Genomic DNA, 17,201 nt, shown 5'->3' with positions numbered 1-17,201 from the left:
TTCCTAATTGCGAATTCGCAAATTAAAAAAAATCATGCATAGCATTTAAGAAATCGCAAAATTTGCGATTTCTTAAATGCTATCGCAATTTGAGATATCACAAAAAATAGCGATTTCTTAAATTGCGAAAAATGAAAAAACAATGATGCATCCCCAAAAAGATTTTTGCATTCGCAAACGGCCGAATTTTGCGATTCGCGCCGTTTGCAAATGCAAAAAAGCTTGATGCATGTGGCCCTTGGTCTCCTAAAACTGTCGTTAGTGACTCAAGGGTCTTTTTTTAAGTGCATTCAGTCACTGTCTGTATCAGAACCCTGCTCCTTAGGAATTAATTGCTGGTATGAAATAAATCCTTCTAAATGTGCTGGAGCTTGGAGATCCTACCTTTCAACGTGTTTCCAAAGCTTTGATTTACAGTCAAGGTTTCTTGGAATGAATAAGCTTTGTTTTAAACAGTTTTTAAATAGAAATATAAAAGTTAATTTGTTTTAATGCGGATAAAGAGGCTTTGGCTGCAAAGAAGCATGTCTGGACAGTGATTAATTCTTATCACAGTCGGGAAATTAAGTCTTATTTGACCACCTACTTTCCATCACTTAAATGTAAATGTAAATGTTTTTGTACTTGTATAGCGCACAGCTACCCACAGTGGGTTTCCCGGCGCTTGTACGAATACCGCAAGGGAACCCTTCCTGGCTTTCCCTGTGAAGTGTCCACTCCTGGGCACCTCCATGGTGCAGACCAGGCATCCCTCACGTTGTGGGGGCCGTTGTGGAGACTAAGCAAGCTATTGCCCAGAGTTGCAGCGTGGGACCCATGATCAGAACAGGTACTGAGGCGAGAATATCCGGTCAGGGGAATTAATGAGCCTGAGACCCGCCGAGGCAGGAATTGAACCCTGGTCCCTGGCCAGAGCTCTGCATCGAGGTATGCCTGCTCTAACCATTGAGCCACACTCAAGAGGGACACACTTTTAAAATTGTGACTTGGCATATATCCTACCCATGACGGCATTCCAAAATGGATCCAGCAATGGTCAACTAGAAATTGTAGATTGCGGGCTTGCACAAGAAACTATTGCATATTGTATGTGTACCTGCTGAATGCATGTCATATATTTTTTTAATCCTCATTTCTCGATGCAGGGGTGAGATCTGTTCTCCAGGCCTTCATTCTAGGCTTCTCAGGTGCTTCAATTTCACTAACTTGTCAGTTAATAAACTTTTTTACCATTGCAGATAGTATGATTGTATCTGTAACAAGAGCTCTATTCATTTCTCCCATTGTGTTGAGTAGGCTAGAACTATAGCTAAAGTATGCTGTTAAAAAACAATATTTAAAGTAAGTGCTATATCCATTGTTATTTTCCTTCTATGAGGTTCAGGTTTTTTTTTTCTTTGCCTGAATAGGTCATATGATTGGTCAATTACGGTTATATGGCACTTTGAACTGCCTTGTATGGTTCATTTCGGGTTAGGTTAAAAGCAGGGCTATTTGTTCATAGGTACTTTTAAGTACTGTATGGTTTCTTGTGAGCAGCTCTATTTTTAACGTTGTTAAATGTTTCTGCATATAGGTTTTAATTGAATAGCAGTATTTCCTCTGTTATGAGCACTTAGCACTTTTATGGAACCTGAATGGTTTTCTCCGAGCTAGGATGAATGTAATCTTATATTAAACTTTGAGGTATATTTATGCACATATGTTTTATTTGAATTGCAGTATGTCCTTTGTTATAAGCATTTGGCACTTTGGACCAACCACTATGGATTACAGGGGGCTGGGATAAATGCAAACGTATTTTTAACTTTTATTTTTATTTTTGTGTTTGGATTATATAAGAATAATCGTGAAATATGTGAAAATGTTGCATGTACTTAAATGTCATTTTGTGATGATTTTTAATAATCAAACAACACAAATGTACTTACTTTTGCATTCAGCTTCTGAAGAAATTTGTAGCATTAGAACAACAGGGTTCGGTACCACAGGATAGCATGGAATGATCATTTGGTTAATTTTTCAGAGATCCTGAACTTTCCTCCACTTCTTGTTTGCCTTTTGTAAAGCCATGATTGAAGAGGTAGATGAACTCCGGATGACATCCTTCAGAAGGCCCCGTCTAATCGTGCTCTCAATTACTGGATTAATTCCAGCAATGGCTTCTGGGGTCATCTTGTAAGGGCATGTTTGAGGAAAAACTGCATTGGAAACAATAGTTATTTTTAGGGGTTTTGCGCCTTTAATCAATCCATCTCTCTCCCTGTAAAATCCCATACAACCTCTTGACTGTCTCTCTCTAATCAGTTGTTAAATCCTCTTTAGTAATAACCGCATGCAGTCTAACAACAGGCTCAGTGTTTGTAGCTTGAATTCTGCATTGGCTGCTGGGTCTCAATCCCGACTCCAACCTGCGCCACAGTAAGTGATGCAGTTGAGTTTGCAAAGGAGATCCCTTCCTAACAAGTTTACAGGGCTCGACTCACACGCCACAAACTGATATTGCTCTTTGATGTCTCCTGAGAGGAGTAGGTTGGGGAGACCTCAACTGTTCTAACAGTCAAGCAAGTGGCTCCGTGTCTATCAAGAAACATTCTGGATGTCCGATAACCTCTTCCTCTACATACGGTGTGGCATTCCCTCCATATGCTACGGAAAGTCCTTACATGTTCATTCCGATATTGTGATTACTTTCTGGTCCTAGTGGGGGTACATAAAGTTCTTCCATTCCGTACTTTTTGTATCTATTGGGTCTGTGCTATCATGTACTTATCTTTTAGCCTTTTTCGCTTAGCTTCTAACATATCACTGCAATATTTTGCATACTGGAGGATCTCGTCAAGGGGCTTACTCTGCCAGCAAGGAAAACCTTGAATTATCTGATTGCTAATTTTGGGTCCCAGTCCTTGCACAGACATAGCGAGGAACCCTCCCATGTTATCTTCCAATCGATTGTTTACTCCACCATGCACCCTGTACACTTGCATTAACCTCTCAAAGTAGGCGTGTAGAGACTCTTTAGGTTCCTGAGAGGTTAAAACATTGTTGGGCCAGTACATTTCCTTTTGGGAAACCTTAGTCTTGAAATGCTTTATGACTTCCCTGTATTTGGTCTTAACCGGGAAGACGGTGCGTTTGTTCTTTGTACCCTAAGGGGCTCCTGAGTTGGCCATTCAATGGCTTCCTTGCATTCTACCCACAAGTCTTTTGGGACTGCCACTTTGAACAATGCACCTAAATCTTCTCACAAGACTTTGAAAGTTGTCACAATGTTGTCCATCTAGGTATTGCACGTATCTGGAATTTCCCCTAGCTTCAGAAGGGAATGTGTGAATTCAAAAATATCTATCTGTGACAACAGGATAAGTATGGATGCTCCTCCCTGTACTTCCCTTAAAGGGTATTCTCTTATTATCTCTCTTGCATTCGCTCCCTCATCCTTCTTGGCAACCCCTTTCTTTCATTTCATCTTAACCCTTAACTTCTAGGACCACAGATCTATAAATGTCTCCATCTAGCTCCAATCCCTAATGTTCTCAATCCACTCTCTTACATAGGTTCTCAATCCCCTCTGCTTTAGCAACTTCATATTTTCGCCTATCATCATCCTAACATTCATCCACAACTTCTTTCTTTGCGTAAGATCTACTCCACAGACGTCTGCAAATTATTCCATTTTCGTATACGCCTCTCATGCCACACTCACAGCTTCCTTGCTCATGTAGAGCAATTTGCTCTGATCATACTCTCCTAAATCCATCCCTACATTTCCTTTAACAATTTCTTCAAACATGATTTTCAACTGAGCAACAGTATGTCTCTGAGGAGTATGTCTTGTGCTTGAAGGGACGACTGGTAGGGTTGTAATGACCATTTGGCCTTTCGCCATAGTGCTGGTTGGAACCTCTCTTTGCGGATGACCTGATGCTACTAGACTAGATGCTGGCGCGGGGTCCTGGGGAACACTTGAAAGGGTCTGACTCAGGGGAGTACTAGAAAGTGCCTTGGCAGAAGAGGTTTTTGGAGTACCCAAAGGAAGTGGAGTGCTTGTCAAGGGCTGAGCCAGGGGTGACATGGCAGTTTCATGTGTAGCTTGGAGGTGCACAAACCTTGGTAGGGGTTTCAGTATCTTCCGTTGCTGTTGGAGTTGCATTGCACAGTGTGGCTTCTGTGTTACACACAGGAGGTCTTAAACTGAGGAGCTCCTCTATGAAGGCATCATCCTCCTCACTTTTTGCTTCTAATTTGATTTTGCATTTCTCCTTCAACCCCATTTTTTTTTACCTTTACTGTCTCCACTATCTCTATTAATGGATAGGCTCCAGTGGATTCAATTACTTCTTCCTTCCCCTTTTTTCTGTCTCTCATCATCCTGAACATGTATCCACGAGTAAGCTATACTGCTTATTTTAAAGGCAAACTTCTTTGTTTTCTTTTTGTTTGCCCCCTGTATCCAAAGATTTTAAAACTTCAAACTTTGTGGATCTAGGCTGAGGTTTCCAATAGTACATTCACTGTCTCATATTTTCTGTTGTAGGAATACAGAAAGTCCCTCTTAGTGGGAACTGTAGTTCTCCATTTTTGGAAATGTATTTATGCCATTGGCTAAGCTACATGCAAGTGTGTCACCCTTTCTTTGCTGCCATGCCTCTAGCTGTTGTTCCTTTGGGTGAAAATTTCTCTTCCTTATTCACATCTTACTCCTTTTTCAAAACTGAATTTCTCATGATGACAGATTCTCAGTCACTCTATGTTTCAATCTTACACACTCCTTACGTTGTTGTGTTCATGATCTTCCCACCAGTACCAGCACATCTCTGTCAAATGTCATCCTATCTTAATGCAGCTCCAGCATTCGCCACCCATTCCCTGCATTGCTCCAAATGATGTAAAGCACAAATACTGCCAGAACCTCTTGAACCACTTGTCACTCCAACTTTTTGTTTGTTTACTTTGTCTAAACAGAAATCTCTATAACAACAAGAAGACTACCTTCTTTCACAGAACGGAAGACTCTCCACCTACAGTAGTCACGTACCTAATGCGCTAACCCCAGCGCTTCACAGTACACCTCACCCTGCAGACAAATTCAATACTTTAATAAATCTAATTTGAGGTACATCTCTTCAACTTCGTGCTATATACTTGTCTAGTCGTAAAGTAAAAAAATCAAAGAATATCATCAAGAACACAATAACTATCACTCCCACTAATCCAAGAGCTAAAGCCACATACTACTTGCTCTTAAAATCCATCCACTGCATTCCACCATAGTACTCCTACTACTATTCCCAACATACACTACCTGGCTACTTGCTTCTAATCCACCCTTTGTACGCGTTCAAATCCCTATTGATATTCAGGTTGTTCTTTCCTGGCTACCTTGACTTCCATAACCAGTATCAGTTTAGGACTGGGCTAATTTGAATTTCGGCGGACGACCAACTGAGCCATGAAGGTGCAGTAGTCAGTTCTATAGCCAATTAGGTATAACTAATACTGATCACATCCAATCAGAATCATCAGCTCAAACCAGTCTCTCATAGCGTTACCAAATGCGCACCAACTGCTCGGACCGAGAGTGGTGCAGTCCCTGTATGGACTCTGGAGCTCCACAACTGGACCTATCGCTTTCTGCTTTGAGCTGAAATCAAGAATCAGAACAGTGGTATTCTCAAAAGAAAGACAGACACAAGTTAAGGCTTTAAGAAGTATTCTATAGAGTATTGTTAAGTAAATTATATGACATATTCCATAAGCATAGTTAACATTAAAGAGTTCAGATCACAAGTACAAAGAACTTGGTAGAGTTCAATACAAAATCCAGCATAGATTTGCCATTACAAATGGGAAGTCGGAGTATGCTAGTTACGGAGGAAAGGTAGGCCCTTATATGAGACTTCAAACAAAGGATTTCATATATTACTAAGCTGGTGCATGAATCACGGGATATGCACCAATGAAAGACAAGCAAGAAGAAACATGATACCACAAAATGCATTCAATGATTCTCTCATAATACCATTACATTGATTACAGTCGCTCTCACCGTTTATTCAAGCACAATAGTTGGCACATTGTATGAACGATAGTCTGGGACAGCTGGAATGGTCCTTGGTTGGATGCAGCATAGTGAGAAGTTCCTGGAAACGTTCATTGTCTTCTATTGGGAAGATTGTGTGGTGTTTGGGCCTCAGGCTCACATGATGAGGAAGTACGGACACAGACACATAGTAGTGCGGTGCGATAACTGGCCCAGGGCAGGTGCGCCCGGCCACTTTTATTGACAGGGTCACCTGACTGGTGACGCCTGTGGTGGGTGGGTGCAGAGAGTGTGTTACATATTGGGCTAAACACTAGAATGTATTCAGCCAGATACTACAGATTGTAATTCTTCATTTAGAACTAAAATAAAATAGCAACAATGATCGTGTGGTGTGGTGCAGTGTTACTTCAAAATGGAAGACAGTAAGTCTTTGTTTAGGCTAGCACAAGTTTGATTTTAAGTAGTTTGGGAGCGTAAAGTTGAGAAAACGTATAAAGGCCCACTGACGTATCCACTCTCATACCCCAACCTGTTAGTAAACCCTGACACAGGGCATTGTTGCCATTGATTGACTGAGACGTTACCAATATGTTTGTTGTACTCCACACTTGTTTCTGATGACGAAATATTGATCTTTGAATACCCTCACCTATCGTGATCACTGTTGAACATAAGATCTCTTTTACTCATACATTTGAGGCTATATCTTGGCTCGCTCTGTTTTTCTGTGTCGTTAGTGTTGGAGAGTCAGGAGTATAAAGAGGATACTCCTGCAGATACCGTGCCCTGCAACACCAGTACTAAATTAAAGCATCCACCACTGACTGCCACAGGAGCAAAGAAAAGGCCTCACTTATATGTGTAATATTCTAAAAAGTCTGTTCTTGGTATGGGTGCCTGTATATCCTAGTGTGAGCTAGCGAGTGTAGTTCAGTACATGTTTTTCCAACAAATAAAAATGTGGTCTTTTGTACTTGGGCTTCATACAACTTCTTTTCTGTAAGACAATTGCCACTGTCTCTACTTACCCTTATAGAGCAAAAGACTTGCTGTAGTGCAGGTTGTAGCTATGGATGAGGTGGTGCACAGCAAACTACTAGAACAAAAAATAGGGTTGATAGCATGACCCGAACCAGAGTTTTAAGGTGGCCACTATTTTGGAGAATAAAATAAGAACTTACCCCTTTGCTGTCTCTTCTAGGACCTGGACCTGTCTAGTGGATCTAGAAGGTCTGAACATGAGGCACCTATGGAGGCCTGGTGTGAAGACACTCCTGAGATTAATAGAGGTTGTGGAAGCCAATTATCCGGAGACGCTGGGAAAGTTGCTGATCATTCGAGCACCGAGAGTCTTCCCTGTGCTATGGACTCTAGTAAGTACTGAAAGTTGAGATGGAGTAAGAAGGCAGTGGGAGTCCATGCACAGATACCCTACTTAATAGGAAATGTACACAAGAGATTGTTAGCACGTCACTCATCCAGTGAAATGTAGATATTTTTCAAATAAAGTTGACTCTAGATATACACAGCAAGATTCAAACTTAAAATGCAATTTTTCTTACTTTAGTGCATTTGCCAAATAACCGTACCAAGTCTAATCAGGACTACCTTTATAATGATCTATGATTCATCCTTGGAAATGTGTTTATTGAATGGCAACAATGTTTTAGTAAACAAACACTGCAAAATCCAAGTGAACTCCTGTGGGTCATAGTTAGTCACCAACTCAAATATAATTACTTTCCCCTGCATACTTGTTCATTTAACTAAATCTGCATGTTATTAATTCTTACCAGAAACATCCTAAAATACTCACCTATAATGAACATTGCAGTAATGGATTAACATTTTTGTTATTAGATTATTCTGTGCCTAATTTGTTTTTAAAAAAAAAGAGAACTGCCACGACCCTCATCAGGAGGCCACTACAGCTTGCACCACCATTGCCATTGACAGCGCTGCCAATGTCAGCATCAACACAACTTCTAACCATCACATTCCTTCAAGAGTGACAATTGAGACTATTACAGGCCCCAAAGCTATAAGAATGGCTTGTGCGGCAGGTATTAGTCATTTTGTCATATATTGTTTCAAAAAAATAACTGTGATGGTGCTAATCCCTTACTTAAACAAACAAAGCCACCATGCGGCAGACTGTCATAAGTGCTGGTGTTGACAATTAAGTGCCAGTGCTGAGCACTGGAAACGCACAGCTCAAAATAAATACTGAGATCATTGCTTCTCTTTCACTAAACACCAAGAATTTACTTATCAAGGAGTCAAAAGGGCAAATCTCCTATTCCCACATGTCTGAGCAGCAATATAAAAGACAGCAGTTTTACACTCAGACCCAGAAAAGTCGACATCTAATCCATGAGTACCACCTTCAAAGGCAAAAAGAACAGATGATGGACGAAATGCAGAATTGATCTAACATTCACCCTCAGTCACAGATCTGGGTTAAAATCAATTTTTGTTTTTGCACGCCACGCCATTCCAGTTTAGACCCAACCATATGCAAATCAGTCTTGACACTGCTCCCTTATGGGAACAGTCCAGCCCGGATTGCCAGCCCAGGTTCTCCGCTGTCATCTTTGTGGGTGACTGCCTGCGAGGGGGGGGCTACCCGTCCTCACCTGCAGCCTAAGGGGTGCATGCGCAGGCTCCTTGGCCCACCGTGAGGCTGCTTTGCACTCTGATCGGACTACCAATCCCAGAGTGCACCGCGAAACCTTGACCATCTGCAGCTGGGCGGGAGGCACGGCTCCGGCTCGAAGCCTTTAAAATCACCACTCTCACCCCGCGGGACTCTGTCATCTTTGTGGGTGATTCGATCTTGAAGAGTTCCTGACTGCCTGCGGGGGTGCTGTGGGGGCCCTTCTACACCCGTCCTCACCTGCTGCCTAAGGGGTGAGTGCGCAGGCTCCTTGGCCGACCGCGAGGCTGCTTTACACTCTGGTGGGACTACCAGTCCCGGAGTGCACCGCAAAACTTTGACAATCTGCTGCTAAGCGGGAGGTGCGGCTTGAAGCCTTTAAAATCACCACTCTCACCCCACGGCGCGGGACGGGCGAGGGCGAAGCCCGGGCCAAGGGCGGGCCCGTACTTGCCCGTCATAGAAAGGAAGAGACAGGACAGGGCCACTCTCCTTGGATTTATTTTTCTACATCAGCTGCCCCAAAAATCAGCGCCATCGAGGACACCATTGAACTCTAATCTTAGCCCTCTATAACGGCAAGTATACCAGCCACATTGGTGTTTTCTGGACTTTTATTATTTTTAACCATTGTTTACCATGACTGAGTGACTTTTCTGCTTGGCCTTTAAGGTAAATTGTCCCGGGGGTTGCCTTGTTTGGGAATACACTAAAGTCCTGCTGTACTTCTTTTTGAGCTTTTCCCCATAACGCATGTGTGCTTGCTTATTATTATTTTAATTGTTGATTTCATTTGAGCGGTGTTTACGCAACGGGCTGCTTTTATATAAAGTAATATGGGGAAGCTCACTTGCATCCCTAAAAACACACGGGCTTAAGTTAACTCTTCTTCCCCGCCCCCCCCCGACATCAATTGATAAAATGCTACAAAGGGCCATAGGTGCTGTCACTTCTGAAATTGCCCCTGACCTTTTTCCGCCTACAGTGGACTTGCCCAGTCCCAACACTCTTTCTGGACCGTTGCCACCACTTGGAGATGATCTTTCGCCCCCCCTACTCCACGTGGATGTCGCAATGGACTCAACAACATTGGTAGATGAGGGTGTAGGCACACATAAGAAGGGGAAGCGCAAACAGGCAGCTGGGAGGGCAACCATGAATAAGAAGGCAAGGAAAGAGAGTGACTTAGGGGCAGAAGACACTTCTAATCGTAACCCTACAACAGAACCCGTACCAGTCCCTAGCACTGATCCCAAGTATCCAGTTTGGGTCCAGTCACTACTAGCAGACCTACTGATCCGGCTTAGTGATTTGATTAGGCAAGAGGTTGCCCCCTTAGTTGATCAATTAAAATCCTTGACATCAATGGTAACCATGAGGCAAATGCAACCTACACCTATTGCAACATTAGCCACAGGGAGGGGGGGAGGCTCAAACCCTAATCCTGATCCCAACTTGAGGGCACCTATACAGGTGATTCCTAGCACCCAAGATTCTAGTACACGGCAGCTTATTAGTCGAGACCATAATGTTACCCCTCAGCTTCTTGCCGCGCAGCAAGAACATGAGCGCATTATAAATACAACACTGAGAACCGCTCGCAATGCGGATGAGAGTGCCCAGCCAATAGCCCACACGTTGAGCACTCATCAACTTACTAGTACTGGGGTGGGCTCTGGAACAAGTAGAGAAGAGCTGAGGAGAAAGGCAGTTGTCGCTTTGCCAATTATAAGTCTCCCCCCAGAATCACTACCTTATGTAATTATTTTAACTGGGGTCCCACCTCTGAACGATACCCAGAGGGACAAGCAGCTAGAATTTAGGAATAAGAGTCTATTTTGGCTAGCAACACACAGGCAGCTTCCCTATGAGAGGGCTGGGGAAATTCTAATGGTGCGGAGAGTAGGTTGGGTGGGACCCAACAAGAAATCTAAGTCAGGAGACTGTGTGGTTGTTAATTTAAAAAAAACCCAGATGGTACGTTTCTTACTAAATCATAAAACTACCCCTGGAGAGTCCCGCACTGATGTGAGAGCGTTCCCACTGGATTATTTCTACTCCCATTGTTTTAACCCTGGTAGGGCAAAAACTCTTTTGGGGCAGCCTAAACAAGGGGAGGAGGAACGGAATCCTGGCCACAGACACCTTCCCAGTAGATCTTTGTTTTTTAATTTGCCTGTAAACAATCGATATGGGCCTCTGGAAGATGTAGATTGACCACTAAGCATATATGGCATGGGCTCCCCCAAGAGTATTCAGGAACACCAGGATGGGAGTGTCCAGCGAACGAACTTCTGCAGCCTTTACCAGAGCTATTTAGTGGGTAAAGATTAAACTAGGTATTTGGAGATCTTGTCACTTTCGCGTAGTGGGGTCTTGTCTGCGGGCAGTGGTTGGGTGTTCTCGGCTTCCCCTTTGGGCCTCGTCTCGATGTGGCGACTAGGTGTACTGCTTCTGTAAGCTGTTACAGGGGTCCTATCCCAGAATTGTCTCCATGAATGGTGCCCTTGTGTTGTCTCTGGGTTTCCCCAGCAGTGATTGTATAAGAATTACTTGGGATGCTTGCGCCCCATTACTGTACAACCCTGTGAACCCGTGCTCTGATTTAAGGCATGTTTCCTGAATTTTGTATTTGTACACTGTGACTGATTTACTTTCATTCATTTCATGTTTAACATTGCTTGTCATGTTTTCTTGTTTGCTAAACTCAATAGACAAATAATAAAATATATGTATATATATATTCCTGCAGTAGTGATTTGAAATTCCTATAATTAATTTTAAAATAATGGCTGTTTAGAAATGCTGCACGATATTGAAGATCCTGAACAGCCCTATGAACTTGAAATTAAATATGCCTGTTTAATAGATTTTAAATCTTCATGGTGTTCAATTTATAGTTTGAGTAATTACCCCGGAACAGGGGGAACTCGTTCTTTCATAAAGCTCACTATAAAAGGAACACAATATATATGATCAATGTTCCCAAATTAAGGCCTCCGAAGTCAGGTAATAGCGAGCAACCAGACTCCCTAACTAACAAGGCTATCCATTGGCTACATCATGTTAGAGGATGCCGCTCGGTAATCAGGGAGGACATCTTAGAGGCAAAAAGGCTAAGTTCCCAGAGTTTCTCATGTGACTCTATAGAGTTAACTTTAAAATCTGCATTCCTTGCTGATAACCTCTTTACATTGGAGTTTAGATCCAGTGCTCCATCTCAATCACAGATCCAATTAAGGAAAACTTGTCCCCATATTCTGCCCCCAATTCCAAACACCGTAGGAAAAGCAAATGTTGGGAATTGTTCCGGGTTAGACAACAATGATTGACAAACAGCGGTACTACTGATGTCAGTTAGCGGAAATCAGGTGGTACCGAAGGGTGGGGAATGGATGGAGGTTCCAGTAATTACAGAGGCAGCAGGGCTTACATTGCTGGATGTTGCCCCACCACTGAGTTTTACTCCAGAGACTGATACCACGAGTACGACTGGTTTCAAAAACAATTTACTGTTAGAGATGCCAAGTGTATCCAATCAAGGCCAGTCCACCCTTCCCCCTGTAGCTATCACATCTACATCGTCTGGTGGTAACAAGAAGGGTCTGGGGAGGTTGGTCTCATGGAACATTGCGGGGTTGCGTTCCAAACAAGACTCTCAGGATTGGGTAAGCTTTGTGAATAGTTTTGATATGTGCATGTTCCAGGAGACTTGGCTATGTGAACCATCTTTTGCCCAGGGATACCTAAATTATTCTGTGCCTGCATCCAAGGGTGCAAAGGGGAGACCTATGGGTGGTTTAACCATCTGGGTCCGCCAGAGCCTACTGTTAACTGTCAAGGTCATAGATACCAGAAACAGAGATATTCAACTCATCAGAGTAGCCTCAGGTATTTTGGGTCATCTTGATATCTACAATGTTCATGTTAGGGGTAGCAAGGGTGGGAGGTCAGAGGTTTTAGCTGCCTTGGGTTCCCTCCTTGACACCCATTCTCAAGATAAAAATATTGTGATTGCTGGTGACCTAAACAGAACCTTTGAACCCTTGTCAATCGACGATGACTTCCTTGGTGATGAAGAGGATAGACAATGGGGAGTCCCTAAATTAGAGCTAAAGCCAGTTTCCTGTTGGTCCGAGGATGTCATCTGTCTGAATGCCATTTGCTATGAAAAGGGACTGCGAGCGTTAAATGGGAGGACTCTGAGTGATAAGGTTGGGTCCTGTACATTTGACAATGGTCGGCACAGAAGCAGAATTGACTATGTTTTATGCAGCCTAAAGATATGGTCCCTGGTTAGTGACATGGAGGTTAAATGGCGGATTGAGAGCGATCATAACCCGCTGTGTGTAGAGCAAAAATTGTGGTTTTCTACCACTGTGGTCTCTAACACCGAGGGCGCTCTTCCGTCTTCGATTGTCCCTTCAAATGACATGCACAGGTTAAGATGGGCACATGTAGTGACCAACCAACAGGCTATTGCTAGCATCAACACTGAAGCTGATAAAGGAATATTGGACATAGCACAAATTAACTTGTCCTACCCAGGCTCTAGCAGTGTAGCTGCAATTCATGATACTCTCTTTTTTGCCATTAAGAACCATTTTGTAAAACCTGTGAGAAGTAAGGGAGAAGGACCTCGTAAGCAGGCAAAATGGTACAACATCCAATGCAGGAAAGCCCGCTTGGCTCGAGGAACCGCAATCAAAGGGAGGCAACCTACAGCTATCCAAGCTGCTAGAAAGGATTACAAGGATAGTATAATAAAGGCAAAGAAAGCATGGGATGAGCTCCACTGGTTAGAACTAAAGGCAGCAAGCGATAAGAAAGATTCCAGGTATTTTTGGAATATTGTAAAATGGGGCAGAGAGGGACTACCTGATTCTCCCAATAATAATGTGCCAGAAGAGGAGTGGGTTAAATATTTCAAGCCCCAATATGCTGAGACTCAACATGCCACTGTGGCGGCTGACTTAAGTCCCGTTTATTATAAAGATGATTCTTTTAGTATTAAAGACATAATGACGGCCCTTAACACAGTGTCCAGTGGCAGAGCCCCAGGATTAGACGGTGTGCCAGCTGACATCTTTATCAATGATAAAGAGCGATGGTGTAAATATATGCATCTTCTTACCAACGCAATAGCTCGGGGCACAACCGTTCCAAAATCCTGGCAGGGTGCAGTAATTATACCTGTGTTCAAAAAAGGTGATCGATCCCAGCCAGGCAATTACAGGCCCATAAGCCTTATTAACACCATTCAAAAGGTAGTTGGTCGTCTAGTTGTAAACAGGCTCCTTGACTGGGCCGAAGAGAACAATGCCCTGTCCCAATTCCAAGCGGGATTTCGAAGGTCTACTAGTACGGTTGACCAGGTGTTCCGATTCACCTTGCTTCAGTGGAGGACTGTGTTGCTGGGAGGGGGTTGCCTGTGTGCGGCGTTTGTCGATTTGCGGGCTGCCTTCGACCTAGTACCTAGGTCTAAGCTGTGGCTGGTGCTGAGGAATCAGGGTGTACCAGAAGAGCTGCTGACCATGATAATGAGGCTCCACGAAGCCAACTTTGCTAAGATCCAGTGGGGGGGCCAGGGAATGGTGACTGCAGATTTCCCAGTTGAGCGTGGCGTCCATCAAGGGTGCTCGATGGCGCCCACACTGTTTACACTATATATCAACGGGGTTGTTGCTCGTATGTTGTCTGCGAATGTGGATGCTCCCTCATTAGCTGGCACAAAAATTCCTATTTTAATGTTTGCTGACGACACGTTGAATTTTTCTAAGACGCCAAGCGGTTTACAGCGTGCTCTGTCTATTTTCGACCAACTGTGTGGGGAGCATGGTCTAGAAGTCAACGTGACCAAAACAAAACTTATGGTTTTTAACCCCCACCGTAGCTTTAAATCTAAGTTAATCATTAATGGTCGTCCTTTAGAGGTAGTGGAAGCCTTTACATATCTGGGAATCCGTGTTTCTAACGATCTCAGATGGTCCCAGCATATAGACATTGCTTCACTAAGGCATAGGCAATTGGCTGGTGCTCTTGGTCTAGAACATAGAAAATCTTTGACTAGACCAATTGCAGGTATATGCAGCTAAGGCTCTCGGCTCCGCACTATATGGTGCTGAGCTGTGGGGATTTGAGAAGGTAGTAGCACTCCAAACCTCGGAAAACAAGTTTTTCCGGGCCATCACTGGTGTCCCCAAGAGTATCCCACTGGTGCCTCTCAGGTACGATCTGGGCAGAAAAGCAGTTGGAGACGTGGTTAGACTTCGTCCGATCTTGTATTGGCGAAGGCTCTGGTCTATGCCTGAGCTCTCACATTATGCCGAGGGCTTCCTAGATATCATCAAAAGGGACGAGTTCCACAAAATCGGATGGCTTAAAACTCTTTGTCTAACCCTGAGAGAACTTGGTCTTCAGGCACTGTGGGAAAATCCAGCGGGTACCCCCTTCCCAACAAAAATAACCATAAAAGAAATCTACTGGGAGAAGGTTGCTGTTCGGACCTGGAGTAGCTCTAGTGCAGTGTCCATGGCTGGAGGATTTTTAGAAGCCAAGGTATATCCTTGCCTTGAACCGTACTGGCACGCTATAACAAGGCCAGGCGACAGAAAGCTCCTTTTCCAACTACGAGCAGGAGCGCTCCCACTTAGATCTTTGATGGGAAGGTGGGGTGGTGGACTACATGATAGCTGCCCTGCCTGTGGTGCTACTAAAGAATCAGTCGGGCATTTGTTATTCTCTTGTACGGCGTACTCTGACCCAAGACGCATTTGGTTAGCACCAATAGGCAAAAATCTCGGTACCACCAGTAGTACCGTTGCCTTACGAATCATTTGCACAAGCACTTTAATGCCTATAGTGATAGCTATAGCTAAGTACCTTGGATGGGCGTGGTCTATAAGACAGAGACTGATAGCCACTTGATTGTGTTTTTTCTAATTAGTCTGTCTGCATTTTATATTGTCATTTTTATCTAAACTTTTTATTCTCATAAACATTTTTACTTGTACCTTTTAAATAGCTTTTATGCATAGAATCTTACATTGTAAATGCATCTAAATTGTATTTTACTATCAAGTCTTAAATCTTAAAAGAAAGTTTCATTTTTTAACTGTAACAACTGTAATTGATTGTTAATTCTTGTTTTGTGTACTTGCTTTAATGAGTGTACCTTGAATAAAGCATTATTTGACTTGACTTGACTTGTAATTACCATTGGCAGGCAAAGGCTTTAATAGTGGGTGAAGCTGCCACAGGATCTCAATTACAAATCAAATTGTCATCTGAAAATGCCATCACTTTTACGTTTGGTATTAACATGAAACACTTTGGACATTTACTCTGTTTGACTCACTATAAGGGCATTACTATTTAAACTAACAAGAAAGAACTGATCCACCAAAATATACTTGCCACAACGCTACTGTTGCTTGTTGGGGTTGAGAGGAGGCTTACGTTTCAAGGGGTTGAGGAGAGCCTGGCATGGCTCTGCTGAATACAGCTGTTAGTAATATTGGGTAAATATATTCCTCGTTATCATATCCTCCTCGGTTAGACTAGTGATAGTCTGTCTCTTACTGGCCTCGGTGAACATGGTTGCCAATGTAGGCCATATATTGTCACTGGACTAGAAAATCTTAGATCCAGAGGTCTGTGTCCACTGAATACTGTGAAGGGGTAGATTTCTGCAATCTGGGAGTGAATAAGGCTATTTCTGCTAAACTTTTTCCTGAGTCAGATTATACTCATATTTTTACACTAACAGGGCATGGTATCTTTCAGATTTTAAATTCACTAAAAAAGTGATGGGAGCAATGCTTGTAAAAAGTCTAACCAGTGGTTACTGCTCAGGGTACCATTCCAACCCTTTTTGGTCCATTATACCACCTCAGATTAGAATCAGCCATGTACAAATCCTTCATGACCCTGCTCTACCAGGAATAGTCATGCCCGAACCACAAAACCAGGTTCTCTCTGAACTGGAACACGAGCAACCCAAGGCCGGTTTCAGCCTAGTACGCCCTCTTCAGTTGCGTACAGCTTGGTTCTGGTGGCACAGTGACCACGGGACCCACTTGCAGGCATTCTCATGACCACTTAAGGCATTACATCAAACACACAAAGAGGGATGGGAGGAATGCTTGCAAATAGTGTACAACCGGAAATAACTGCATGTGACTGAAGAAGCCCAAATAGACCAACATCGGACTTGGGTTGCTTGTGTTCTAGTTCAGTGAGGACCTGGCTTGGCAGTTTCTGCTGGACTTAGCAGTGGAAAACAGGGGATCAGAGAGGAGTATCATGAATCAGCACATGATTATTTCATGCAGGCTCAATTTTGTGCTTTTGGGAAGGAAGCTCTCTCGTGGACCATAATCCTAATGGTAGGGCATCAGGTAATTTTTACTCTGTCTCCAAGCATATCTTTGCTATCTTGTTCTAAGGGTACCATTGCTGCTTTCTTTTTTGCCTGCGGACTCTGGGTTAAAGGCAAAA

General features: G+C 43.3%; 1 protein-coding gene across 2 annotated transcripts in view; it reads left to right on the top strand.

Annotated features, from left to right (window-relative positions):
* The window catches only part of SEC14L5 (SEC14 like lipid binding 5), a 792,673-nt gene that overhangs the window by 593,891 nt on the left and 181,581 nt on the right, over positions 1 to 17,201 (top strand). For both annotated transcript variants that reach the window (XM_078664277.1, XM_078664278.1), the window contains exon 11: positions 7,248 to 7,419. In XM_078664277.1, coding sequence (XP_078520403.1) covers positions 7,248 to 7,419 — 172 coding nt within the window. The remainder of the gene's footprint in view (positions 1 to 7,247; positions 7,420 to 17,201) is intronic.

This window comes from Lissotriton helveticus, chromosome 10 (genome assembly GCF_964261635.1).
Source record: "Lissotriton helveticus chromosome 10, aLisHel1.1, whole genome shotgun sequence".
Lineage (NCBI taxonomy): Eukaryota > Metazoa > Chordata > Amphibia > Caudata > Salamandridae > Lissotriton > Lissotriton helveticus.
The sequence above is the reverse complement of the archived record's forward strand: the minus strand, read 5'-3'. Positions and strand labels throughout refer to the sequence as shown.